The following is a 14,078-nucleotide window of genomic DNA, read 5'->3' as shown; positions in this document are numbered from 1 at the left end:
GGAACTAATCCTGCGCCTCACTTTGAAAAGTGGTGGCGAATATCTTGCATATAAAAGCAGCGTTGTTCCAATAAAGGATCATTACGTTGCGATAGTGCTTTAGGTGCCTCTCCGGGTCTTCATCTCCCTTAAAAGATGTGAAATATGGCATGTTGAACTTGCATGGAGGTTCTACCTGCTCGATCTCATCCATGAAAAGTGACCTGCTTATGCTGGTTGTGTCCCGTCGGAGTGCTTCGTCCATAACTTTATTACACTGAAAGTCACGTAATCGTTCTATCAGGAGTCTCTCTACTTCTTCCTGAATTTCCCTTTGCTGGGGTAGCAGAGCTTTTGGCTACGCTCAATTATGACCTACTAGTCTAGTTTACTCTTTTCTATATTTGGCTCGTCTATGTTATGGCTACGGTGCATGTGGTACATACTTAGCAAAAGAAAAAATTACTCGTAGGCTGTCGGTTGAACTTGAGTTAGATTGAGTGATCATCCGTCTTACTACCTACTCCGATGTAAGGTGAAGGATGCTCTTTATTGGCCTAGCCACAAATGAACAATTCGCTTGGAAAGTTACTCATGTTGTTTATCAAAGTGTGGCCCCAACTGTGAACGATTCTCCGCCCGCTAAGATGAGAGTATACACTATCTTAGGGGCCCAGGTGAGAGTGTACACTGCCAGAACAGTCAGTCCTTGGCTGGTCAAGGGGATGCTTGCCGAGACGCTGTTGAAGAGGTTCATCGTCTGCTTTTGTCCTACTTCAAAACACCTTATTTGGGGCACGTTGCATCTTGGTGCATTGCAAAAGACAAGAGTATACACTATCTTAAAGGCCCAGGCGAGAGTGTACACTGCCAAAGCGGTCAATCCTTGGATGGTTGAGGGGATGCTTGCTGGGACTTTATTGAAGAAGTTCATCGTCTACTATTGTCCTACTTTGGGATACCTCATCTGGGGCACGCAGCATCTCGGTTCCCTGCAAAAGCTGATTCACCAAGGTTGTCTGTTATGCAAGAACGCTTATCAACTCTATAACTTGTCGGGACAAGTGTTGTTCACCATATGGGTTGGAAGAGCTTGGACGATCTACGTCTCCTTAAGTAGTGGAAGGGTGATGGACTCTAGGCACGAGATTTGAGTTGGATGGTATACCCCCTATTCAATCATTAATCTAGAAATCTGAAGTAAGGATGGTTGAATTGTTCCTAGACCAGTTTAGGCTGCTAGGTGGGTCACGTGAGTGAGCTGGAACACTGATTAGACTGCGACAGTGGGTCAAGTCGCAGGAACAGGTCAGGTCATTGGAGTGGGTTGGGTTACTGGAGCACACGTGCATTGGGCCTTTTCTATTCTCACCACGACTTAAGCCAGTTGCTGCGCAGCACGGGCCTAGGCTTGGCACTACTCTATGGCGTTAGCCTGGGAGTGCTAAGCTGCTACTGTTGGCGTTTGGGCCCGGGCTACTGCAGTGCAAGCTGGGCTGCCTCTAAGGCTTACATTTCTTGGACCGTGGCCAAATGATCCTGCTGCCATGGAGCTGGCCTATTCCCCACTGCCACGATGGTCCCCGTGGCTGCCATTGTAGTGGTGCTCCATGGTGGCAAAGTGGCTCCTCTTGCTAGCGCATTGAGTCTCATGGATCATCGTGGTAGGGCTATATCGCGTCCTCCATCATTTGATCCGAATCTTGAACATACGAAGTTTCGTTCATTGTGGTTTCCGAATTTGCTACCATTGTATTTTTCTCCTACATCTATTCAAAGAATTGAAAAAAATCTAGGAATATGAACATATGAAAAATTAACGAACGAACGAGAAATGAAAAAGTCTGAACGTGAGAGTCTTCTTCAAGCTTGTGAATCAAACTCTCAATGAAAGCACCAATTTGTGGATGCACATTTCCGTCGTCTTATCCTTTGATGAAAATGCACCTGTGAAATAATAACACCTAAGATTAAGGCCAAAAGCCTCACGCGCCCATGATGAATGGGGGGCTTTGGCCGAAGAATCTCCGATGCCAAAGTTAGAATTTTGAAAATAATATATTTAAGAGTTTGTGGGGAGCAAATGACTTAACATTTTAGTAGGATAATAGGGGTATTTATAGGAGGGTGGCCGGCCTTATTGGTTGAAAGTGGTTGGCCATATATGATTTAATTGTGTGAATAATTGCAAGATATTACGTGAAATAATATCTTGCAATTAACATGGCAATTATTCCTAAATTATATAGGAAGTTTTGACAGTTAGCTTTTGAATAGAATCAATAAGGGCATGTTTGGTACTCTACTTGAATCCAACTTTTTAAACTCAAAAACAATTTTCAAGTTTTAGGCCTTGAAAACTTCTTTGATAGGACTATTTTCAAAAACTGAACTCAAGACTAACCCAAAAATATAGTTTATTCTTTAAAAACATAAAAAGTGAAGGCCTGTTTGGTATCCTATTTGAAATTTTTTTATCATTTCTCAAAACATTTCTAAAGAACATTTCTTGAAAACAATTTTCTTTAAGACTCAAAAACTTGATTGGTTTGCGATTTAAAATGTTTAAATCTTACAACTTAAACTAGACAAAGAAATCTAAAAAGAAGGGGTCGCAGGAGAGGGAGAAGGAAGAGAGAGGAGGAAAGAAAGTAAGAGATGATTGAATGAAAGAGAAAGAAGAGAGAGGGTCGAACGAGATAGAGAGGAAGAGGAGTGAGAGAAAGAACCGAGAGAATCAAGAGAGCAGATTGGAGGAGAGACGAAAAAGGTAAAAAAAAAAAAGGAGAGAGAAAGAAGAAAAGAGAGAGAAATAGATTTGGAGTGAGAGGCGAGAAGGGAGAGAAAAGAAATGAGTGAGTTTAAGTTTAAAAACTCTAAAAACTCACTTTTATATTTTTAGAGAATAGATTATATTTTTAAGTTAGTCTTGAGTTCAGTTTTTTAAAATAGTCCTACCAAACAAATTTTTACGACCTAAAACTTGAAAATTATTTTTGAGTTGAAAAAGTTGGATTCAAGTAGAGTACCAAATAGGCTCTTAGAGTTTTTAAACTTAAACTCACACCTTTCTTTTCTCTCCCTACTCCCCTCTCACTCCAAATCTATTTCTCTTTTCTTCTTTCTCTCTCCTCTTTTTTTAAATCGCAAACCAAGCAAGTTTTTGAGTCTTAAAGAAAATTGATTTCAATAAATTTTCTTAAGAAATGTTTTGAGAAATGATAAAAAATTTCAAATAGGATACCAAACAGGCCCTAAGGGATTGATGAAGAGTGATGAGAGAGATTTGAATAAAGACCACATTGATCACCTTTGACTCTTCCTTGATTGAGATGTTATTGTTCGTTGCATGTGTGTAGGAATCTCGGTGTGCCTCAAGGGTAATTTTGTCCTTTTCACCCAAAAATCCACATGTCACCTCCATAATTTTTTGGATTATTTTTTGCTCCACAACATCCTATGCAAATGATGTTAAGGTGAAAATGATTCAAATAGTTGAAGGAAGAAACTAACTAGTTTGAAAAGGATTATTTTTTGCTCCACAACATCCTATGCAAAGAAAATATTTTTTGCTCCAATCGAATAGTTGAAGGAAGAAACTAACTAAATCTAAAAAGGGAAACTTTGTCTTAAATGAGGGTTTGAAACTTATACTAGACCAAGAAAACAACGCAAACATACTTCTCAATGATTGGGTGTTTAATGCATGACGAAGGATTGGTAGGTAGGGTTTCATAAATAAGGAAGAGAGGAAGCGTGAAAGCCTTCAATGCACTTTCTCTCTTTGCAATGTAATCTGAAGAAACCAAAACCCAAATGAAGGCCTAACCTTAGTTTTATTAAGTAAACATGTTTGCTTTCAGCCAACAAAGACAAGGGACACTTGTTAGTTCAGAAAATGATTTGGGTAAATTAATGGCTAAAGTTGGCTATCAGCAAAAAGGTGTCAGTCAGCCCATGTAGGTAGTCTTAATTAGCGTGCCCAGCTCGCATGAAGTTAGCGGGCAAAACTGACGAGATAACTAAGCTAGTTAGGATGTAACAGGAATTTAGACGTGAAATGCACATGCATGAACAAACCTTTTAAGGTAGTGTGCCAAACCCTTTAACATTTTATCCTAGCAGCAACAGGCCCTTAAGTAAATATCTAAGAACTAATGAGAGCATGTGTGGTACAATTACAATGTTGACAAGGAAAGCCAAACACGTAAGTTTAGACTTTACAATCCCTGTTATGATGTTTACTCCATATCATCTTTTTCTTAGAACTACACAGTTATTTGATTTTCCACCCCGGAGATATGTAGGCAATCCTTTTTGGATTCAATCACATTCCCTTATCAATCATTCCTATTTTGATTATGTATAAAAGAAGTTTTGATTTTCCAACATCTATTCTTTCTTTTCTTTTTTGGTGGTGCTAGGAATACCTTACTCATCCCAAACAAACACATAAACTTTGCATGAACGCAAGTCTAAAAATTCAAAGAAACATTGTCAAATAAATCTCTCTTAGCCCAGTCCATCATGAATAGTTAGCCGTAATAAGCACAATTACGATTGGTAGGCTACGGGCACATACGCACCCTTACCCGAAAGTCCAATGCAGTATCCGACTCTTGAAAATTTTATACAACTAGAAAAATTGGGGTTATAAAATTCAAACCTAAGCTCTACGCCATTTGAGGGAATAGTCAAAAGGGTGATTTGGAAATCATCCAAAGGTGGCTTTGAACTCCAACCCCAAGTACGACTACTTCTATCCTGGACCAACATACTAAGTCAAGTATGTTCTTTAACATCATATGTTAGCAAAACCGAAGGGGCCACCAGACTAGCCAATCCCCAAGAGGAATTTTATTCCAGTGGAAGAACTACTCACCTAATTCCACCAAGCAAGAGTGTTAACAGCTGATAGAAACGTGGGAATCCAGAATCAACAACCTTGCAAATTACGCATTGAAGCGTGAAAAGAGTCAAACACATCATCTATGGTAGGAAAAGAAGGCAGGTGGGCGTGCACAAGAAGGAAACCAAGATTCTAGAAGAATGATACCATTGATATGATCCAAATCCTCAGTCCTTCGTCAACCTACAAGTAGCACAATAGGATAGAGAAGAAAGGGAAAAGAAGGACAAGGAGGCAGAGTAATTGAATTGTTTTTGTATTAATATTCTTTCTGTAAAAATTGTTTTGCCTTACAAACCACAGAGCTAGTGCTCTTGTACAAAATGAGTGACTACTGTCAACTGGCTTTATAACAGACTTTAATGAAAAACAGAATTAAGCCTAATAATCCCAACATTAAAACCCTTAATAGTGATTAAGCTAATTACTAGTTACCTAATAATCCCAACGTTAAAACCCTTTATAGTGATTAAGCTAATTACTAGTTACCTAATAATCCCAACGTTAAAACCCTTTATAGTGATTAAGCTAATCACTAGTTACAGATCATATCACAATCTGTATAATCAGCAGGAATAATTCCCTAAATTGGACTAATAGCAACAAATTGGACTAGAACAGCCATCGATCCTTGAAGACAAAGTGATATCGCGTTGCCTAGATATCCTAAGCCATACCACTTTACTTTTGCTTGCATCCATTCTGCACTCATAGGCCTCGTTTGGCACATCGGATAGTATTAATAATACAAAGCGGGTGTTTGGTGAGCTTCATATGAAATAAGCACCAGACTATTTATACTCCTCACACCCAGTTATTTATCCCGTCTAAAACCTATGTATTATTAGTCCGGTGGATCCTCTCGCTCACTTTGTCCCTCACGCAGCAGCGCACTCCTTCCACTTTCGCATCTCCTACTCGCTCTCTCGTCTGGATAGCTGCAGGTTAGTCTTTATCGTCTTCTTCTTTTTCTCTCTTTGTTCCTCCCTTCTCCTTTACACACACACACACCTCCCACCTCCTCTGTCTCTCCCTCTCTCTATCACTCTCTCTCTCTCTCCCCTGTTACAATCGTACAATAGTTGTTGTAGTAATAGGAACCCTTTTTAAATGTTCATCTGTCCTTTAAATTAATACATGAAATTTTGGAAGTAAGGTATTTGTTGTATTGATTTGGTAGGTTTTATGTTCTGGTTGTGGGTGTGCTCCTACTCAATTGTTTGACAATTGTCCGGGTTAGTTCACCTTTGATCTCTGACAAGAACAATTTTAAACAAACTTTCCATGGGTTGAAGAAGGAAGAAATGATTCAGATTCTTTCGATCTGGGCTCCGACGAGGATAGGAATATCAATTTACACCTGGGCTCTGCCGAGGAAGGGAGCTTGACTTTCTCCGATTATGGTTGATTTCTGCACATCAACGAGAAAGACGAAGACGAGGAAGACAATCTGGGCTTCAACCATTAAAAATATTTATTTTTGGGATTTTTGTATTTGGTTGATCTATGTGTGGATTTTACAAGGATTCTAAAAGTTGAATTTTTCCATAAATTTTTGTAATTTTTTTGGAATCCTGCTTAAATTCATATGTATATTGCTGAAACTGTATTCAAGAAATGCTCTATACCAAACACAGTATAAATAATATGGTCTTAGTCCGATATTGCACCAAACGTCCGACTAATTAGTCAGTATTATCCGATGGATATTTATCCTACCAATTGAAATAGTCAGTACAGTCCAATCTGCCAAACGAGGCCATAGAGTCTTGGCACCATCAGGATAACTTTGAAATTTTTAGGTCTCGACAGGCCGAGGGTCTCACTCCACCAACATCGATACTGTCTCCAATCTCCACCAATACCGTCTTCAACTTGATAATTACCACATGCTCATGGTAATTACCACCTGTCCAATTTATAAGATGTGGTGCTTTATCACAAAAAAAATCTCGTGTTACTTAAAGTGGAGCAATCCTAGTTAAATTGTTTTTTTTTTCTTTTCCTGGCCAATGTGGGATTCAACAAGAATCCTGTTAGGTAGGGCTAGTTCGATATGGGATACCGACTCTTGTCCCAATTCCCAAACCGAAGTTTTTCAGGAATCCCAATTTCAAGACCGATCCCAAACCAAATTTTCGGGAATCCCGAAATAGTTTCGGGACAAATCGGGAATCCCGAAATAGTTTTGGGCTCATGCGTCAAAACAATCGCAACAACATAGAAACTTCGTTTACAGCTAAACAGTGTAGCTAAAGTAGCAAATGCACACATGAATTCAAAGAAAGTTTCGGCAAAACATTCTGCTATTACAACATTCATAGAAAAATAAAGAAAACTATCCTCCCCCAAAATGGCAAGAAACCTAACTCATTGGCCTAAATTCTCTCATGCCTGTAAAGAAAGAGAGGGGACTGTAAAAAACATAGAATTCAAATATGGATGGTTTCTTGCTAATAAAACAAATCTAATCCACCATGTTGTATGAAGGCTTCGTGGTTAAAAATTCCAAAAATTAATACCGTGAACTGATAAAAAAAATGAATTTATTTAAACTTGCCTAGCTAGCAATGTTGTTGGAAACACAAATTGTAGTTGCTGTCATTAAAGTACAAACTATTGAAGAAGAGCGCTAGATTCAATGAAGATTGCAAAACACAAACCCTTATGTAAAAAGCTTTATGAAACAATAACAGCCTGTTTGTTACTCTACTTGAATCCAACTTTTTAAACTCAAAAATAATTTTCAAGTTTTAACCTTAAAAACTTGTTTGGTATGACTATTTTCAAAAACTGAACTCAAGACTAACTCAAAAATATAATCTATTCTCTAAAAACATAAAAAGTGATTTTTTAGAGTTTTTAAATTTAAACTCACTCATTTCTTTTCTCTTCCTCCTCCCTTCTCACTCCAAATCTATTTCTCTCTCCTCTGTTTTTTACCTTTTTTGTCTCTCCTCCAATCCGCTCTCTTCATTCTCTCGGTTCTTTCTCTCACTCCACTTCCTCTCTATCTCGTCCGACCCTCTCTCTTCTTTCTCTTTCCTTCAATCATCCCTTACTTTCTTTCCTCCTCTCTCCCCCTTCACCCTCTCCTGCGACCCCTTCTTTTTAGATCTCTTTGTCTAGTTTAAGTTGTAAGATTTAAAAATTTTAAATCGCAAACCAATCAAGTTTTTGAGTCTTAAAGAAAATTGTTTTCAAGAAATGTTCTTTAGAAATGTTTTGAGAAATGATAAAAAATTTCAAATAGGATACCAAACAGGCCTTAAACATTTGCACTTTTTCTCTTCGACTACAAGGCTTGATAACATGCAAGTCCCTATTTCACAGAAAGAGTTCGAGGAGGAGGTGAAGGAGCTCGGGTCTACTAGCTTTGAGGAGAAAATAAACGAATTATAAAAGAACCATATGATTAAAAACCCCAAATTTCAAACGAATTGAAGCCACAAATAGACTTTACGACATCAAGATGACCAGATGAAGACAAGAATATTACCTTAATGAAGAGAGAAGTATAAGGAAGCAGAGGTGGTTGTATTGATTATCGAATGCAGAGGAAGTTGTCAAATGCAAAAAGAAAATGGAAGGCTAGAGTTTGGATATAGCATGAAGGTAAGGGTGAGAGAGTGAAAGAGTGGAGGTCGAGAAAGAGAGAGATAGAGAGAGATTTGTGGGTCTGAACTGAAAGGAATATAGGAGTAAGGAGGGAAGGAAGTGAAGGTGAGGTGAGGTCAGAGAGTTTGGCGGAAAGCTCAAAGAGTAAAGGGGAAGGTGAGGTTGGGTTTCATTTGGAATGAACATCTAAGACTAATTCTCAACCAATCCAACGACTTATAATATCTAAAACTATAAATATGTTAACTTCAGTTCGGTTTGGGAATACCGAAAAAATAAGATTGTGAAACCAATTCTCATACCGAAAAGGATGGGATCGGTACCAAAATTTTCAAGATTTTTGGTTCGGTTTCGGGATTTTTTCAGTACGGTTTGGGATTTTCGGTATTTTTTTCCACCCCTACTATTAGGTCGTAGGATTCGTATTTGCGTTCTCTCCTATCTCGCGCGTGGGGCACATTCATTTTTTCCCAAGAGTGTCAAATCAATTGAAAGCAATAATCAGGAACTGCTTGCGCATGCATCCCCATTCAAAAGTAATTCAAATTTTACTTTTTTTATTCTACATTATAATATCCGTATATAGGCCAACGTATAACTTCACATGAAAGGAAAATTCACATATTCATCCGAGCTATAAATAATTAAGCAAACTAGTTCTATATATATAGCCGCGCTCTTAATAGTGGATACTGTTGTTGGGGCATAAATATGGTGATCCTGGTAGAAAGGGGTTGGGGCAATCAATGAAATGTGCTCTATTTTTATCGCTGCAAAGAGTGATCTCAACCAATTCAGTCACCCTAGTCTTCTTTTGGCACTTCAATTTTGGTAACTTATTGTTGGTACCGTTGCGTATGGCATTTTCAATGTCCACCAGCGCTCTGCTTTTCCCGTCCGGTTCAATCTTTGCATTTGAGAGGATTCGAGAGACGTTTTGTTTCTCGGTTATGTACATTTTGATTACTGTTTCAAAGTAATCATTCTCGTTCTGTATTGTGGGATACCCACAGGCGCCATGTTTTTTCCACTGTCTACTCCAGAAGCCTGTATGATTGGTTCGATCGAGCACGTTCGGCCAAATAATTTCCAACTGGGGTTCGAGTTTTTTTGCTCTCTGACAATAGAATATGTACCATTTAAAAAATTTATGATTAAAATTTAAATTAATTGGTATTAAGAAAAATTATACACACACTCGCGCGCACACACAAGTATATAAATGAAATAAACAATATTGACTATCCGATTACTAATAATATTACCTTCCGAGGATTCCTTATCTTGCAATATTCTGGGTCGCCTCCTATTTTGTTTGAAGGCCACAAACCGTGAACCGTAAACAACTTGTCAGTAGGATCCTTACAAGGAGTAGGATTAGAGTTGCAGGCAGCCGGCTGATATTGCTGCGTAAATTGAAAATAATCGAATCCCACCGTGGACGAAGACAATATTGATACAAGTAATGAAAATACCATCGTAACCATGTATATCATCCCCGTAATCCCCATTGAATAATATTTGTTCAGGAGCGAGGCAAATTAATTACTAATTTGATGCATTTGAAGTAGCAGTGGTGGTTGTGTGGATCAATTGGAGATCAAATAAGCTCTTGTATTTATAGTACTAGACAACTAGTTGTAGGCATATGCGTATATGCATGCATAAATAAGTGATCAAATAGCTCTAATTGATCATCCATGATCACGTGTATTTGATTACGTATTCAATAAATTTATAGCAAATTTTGCTCCTTCAACATTTCTATTCAAACTAGTCATGTGCAATGCCCTTAGTTGACCATCTTGATCACATGTATTTGATCATATGTTGTGCCTGTCTAGGTGGATGGGCTAAAGCGACTATTCGTTCCCTAAATTCCCCATGGGCGTTGCGGTTAGGTTGGCAATTTACTCGAACAAAAAAATTAGAGATTGTGGGCATGTCACTACAAGTTAATGCTAATAGACGGGATTTGAGTAATGAAAATTGCGCGTAATTGATTTCTAACCAAAACGATTGTGCCATTGAGTAAGAGTGGCTCAACTTATGTTCTTTCTTTGCCTTAATAATAAGTACTTTACTTATGCAGAGAAATAACTCACAATATGTAAATGGTGAATTAAAGTTCGACACTAGAAGCTCAAGCTTTGATTGAAAAAGAAAGAGAAATGGCTTGTATTTTGTATTGAGATGACCACAACGATTCAAAGAGAAATTGTACTGAAATACAAGTAACTATTGCAAGAGAAATATTTAAAGAGGAATACTCGTAAAAACAACAAAGCTATAATGAATACCCTCCTAGTATGAATACTAAAGCCACTTAACACAAGAAAGAGATTGAATGAAAAGCCATCACTACTACAATATTAGGTTTAGGTGGCGGATGATGGTGGCAGATATTAGAAAAATCCTATCGATTACATCCGACTTATAGTCCTGGCGGATATTTATTGGCGGATATAAAATAAATCATGTCGATTATAACCGAAAATATTTTTTAATCCTTTTTTTAAATATTTTTTACATATTCTGACGGTTTTTAAGTTAATGGTGGCATTTATAACTGACAGAAATTGACTATTTATTATTTTACTCTTTGGTGGTTATTATTTTAGTATTTTGGCGGTTATAACCGATAGAAAGGAAAATTTTATTATTTAAAAATGTTATATGGATTATAAATAAATAAATAAACACTTATTTTAAATTTTTTTTTTTTGTCACTCATGACCCTAAAGTCTAATGAACCCATTTCCCATGAGCCATAAATTTTCTGAGAGAATAATAACAACAGACTACAATCTGAAGCTCTATCATTTTTGTAATAAGGATTATGCTCCCTCATAGGTAAGCAACAAGATACAAAGAAATTCAAACAATTTTTTTCAATGCGTCACAAAGCACATTGTCTGGCACATAAACACACATGAACATCTGGTGTACTCAATCATGTCTGATTTTATTATTTTAAAATGTTATATTGATTATAAATAAATAAATAAACACATGTTTTAAATTTTTTTTTTCACTCATGGCCCTATCAGATATAACCGACACGAACAAAGCAAAATTTTGGATGGCCACCAGAATAATCTCTGAATATTTTTTTTTTTGTGATTTTTTACACATGCTATCTCGGAGTATATACAAACATATTTGATGGTTGGATTGTTGAAACTAGTTTCGTAGAATGCCTATCAAATTGATAGATTTAACAAACACTTAAGAGTTAATGTTATACTTCCATTAAGTATAAAATAAGATTTATCCACTAGTGTAAATATTTTAAATTGAAGATCGAATTCATTCATTGCACTCTTATAGGGTCGAGGAGTGTAGCTGTAAAAAATCATCAAAATTAGAGCTAAGGTAACCGTTAAATTGTGATTTTTCGTTAATAACCATCGAAAACTTTTGTTCCGTTACTTAATCTCTGAATGTTTGTTTTTTGCGATTTTTACGTATGCGATCTCGGAGTGTGTAGAAACAAGTTTGATGGTTGGATCATTGAAAAACGTTTCATAGAATGCGTATCGTATCAAAACGATACATTAAACAAACACTTAGAGTTAATGTTATACTTCCCTATCAAGTATAAAATAAGATTTTGTGGTATCCAATGGTGTAAATATTTTAAATTGAAGGTCAAATTCATTCAATGCATTCTTATAGGGTCAAGGAGTGTAACTGTAAAAAAACATCAAAATCGGAGCTAAAGTAACCGTTAAGTTGTGATTTTTTGTTTATAACCATCGAAACTGTTGCCTAATCTCTGAATGTTTGTTTTTTGTGATCTTTTACGTATGCGATCTCGGAGTGTGTACAAACAAGTTTGACGGTTAGATCATTGAAAAAAGTTTCATAGAATGTGTACTGCGTCAAAACGGTAGATTAAATAAACACTTAAGAGTTAATGCTATACTTCCATTAAGTATAAAATAAGATTTTGTGGTATCCACTAGTGTGAATATGTTAAATTGAAATCAAATTTATTCATTGCAATCTTATAGGGTCGAGGAGTATAGCTGTAAAAAATCATTAAAATCAGAGCTAAAATAGCCTTTAACTTGTGATTTTTCGTTTATAACCGTCAAAAACTTTTGTTCCGGTACCTAATCTCTGAAAGTTTATTTTTTACAATTTTTTACGTATGCAATCTCGAAGTGTGTACAAATAAGTTTGACGGTTGGATCGTTGAAAAAAGTTACGTAAAATGTATATCGCGTCAAAATAGTTGATTAAACAAACACTTGGAGTTAATATTATATTTCCACTAAGTATAAAATAAGATTTTGTGGTATCTACTAGTGTAAATATTTTAAATTGAAGATCGAATTCATTCATTGCATTCTTATAGGATCGAGGAGTGTAGCTATAAAAAAATCATTGATAGGAGCATATTCATGCGACTTAATTAGCTTGTTCTCGTGCATTTATGTTGTGTTTACTTATCTATTTCAGTGTTTAAGGTCACTTTTGTGTATTTTCAGATTATAAGGCCAAAGTGTGCAAGAAGATGCAAATTGGAGCCTTTTGGAGCGAAAGAGGAATGAATGAGTTGAAGACGTGAAGAAACGACGAATTCCTACGCCAACGATGAATTCTTACCAAAACGAGGAATCCTACTCAAACAAGGTTTCCTATTTTAGGAAAGTTAACCCTAAGTTTCCCGTTTTGGTAACCTTTCCTAATCTAAACGTCCGTATTTTCTAGCCACTTTGAAGACCTTGTAGGTACTTTAGGACACAAAACGAAGACCCTAGGCTCCTTATCCATCCTTGCCGTGCCCTTTTATTTTCTTCCCTTCCCTTGCCGTGCAAGGGAGGGCAATTTTGTCTTAGGGTTGCACTTAAAACACATGCTTTTAAACCCTAGTTCTACACCCTTCTAGCCGCACCATCTCCTAATTCCTCCATAATTCTAATCAGCCACCATCCCATTATCACAAACAGCCACACCTTTTCCCTTCCACCAAATACCTTAAACAAACATCCATTAACACCCATTCTCTTCCTATAAATACCCATTCATTCCATTCACCAAATCATCTCATTTTCCATTGCAATACACAAACACTTCCCCTTCCATTTCTGTGCAGTTTTTCTCCTCCATTGCAGCCACTATCCAACCACTTCCCATCCCTCAAAAACACTTCATACCATCACACAACCTATCCTTAAACCTTGTGCTACAACAACGAGGAAGAGAAGAGTGCCTAAACGTTCATACAATTCAAGTTTGAGTTGTTGGAATGTTTAGGTGTTTCTTTGATTTCAAAGTTTCATTTTAATTCTCTTTGTTTTGTACGTATAAGGAATGGAAGAGAAGAGTGCTTAAACGTTCATACAATTCAAGTTTTGAGTTGTTGGAATGTTTAGGTGTTTCTTTGATTTCAAAGTTATGAGGAACTAAACCCCCTTTAGCTAGGGGGTGATTCGAAACTATGTTTATATTTGCAATATGAATTGATTAACTTTCGTTGGAATTTCATAAGTTGTGGATTCAATTTGTTTAACCGTTTGATTGATAACTCATTTATGAATGTTTATTAAGAATGCGCGCTTAA

The 14,078-nt window shown here is 36.8% G+C and overlaps 1 protein-coding gene across 1 annotated transcript; it reads right to left on the bottom strand.

Moving 5' to 3' along the window:
* Positions 1-9,072: 9,072 nt before the first annotated feature.
* Positions 9,073-10,028, bottom strand: LOC103939906 (ribonuclease S-5). Its single transcript, XM_009350009.2, has 2 exons — positions 9,772-10,028; positions 9,073-9,623 (listed from the first exon to the last, which is right to left on the bottom strand). The coding sequence occupies exons 1-2, from the start codon at positions 10,015-10,017 to the stop codon at positions 9,186-9,188; spliced, it is 684 nt and encodes a 227-aa protein (XP_009348284.2). The 5' UTR covers positions 10,018-10,028; the 3' UTR covers positions 9,073-9,185.
* Between the last annotated feature and the right edge of the window lie 4,050 nt (positions 10,029-14,078).

This window comes from the organism of the source record quoted next, unplaced genomic scaffold (assembly GCF_019419815.1).
Source record: "Pyrus x bretschneideri cultivar Hongxiangsu unplaced genomic scaffold, Pyrus_bretschneideri_v1 Contig266, whole genome shotgun sequence".
NCBI lineage: Eukaryota > Viridiplantae > Streptophyta > Magnoliopsida > Rosales > Rosaceae > Pyrus > Pyrus x bretschneideri.
This window is presented reverse-complemented; position numbering and strand designations above follow the sequence as displayed.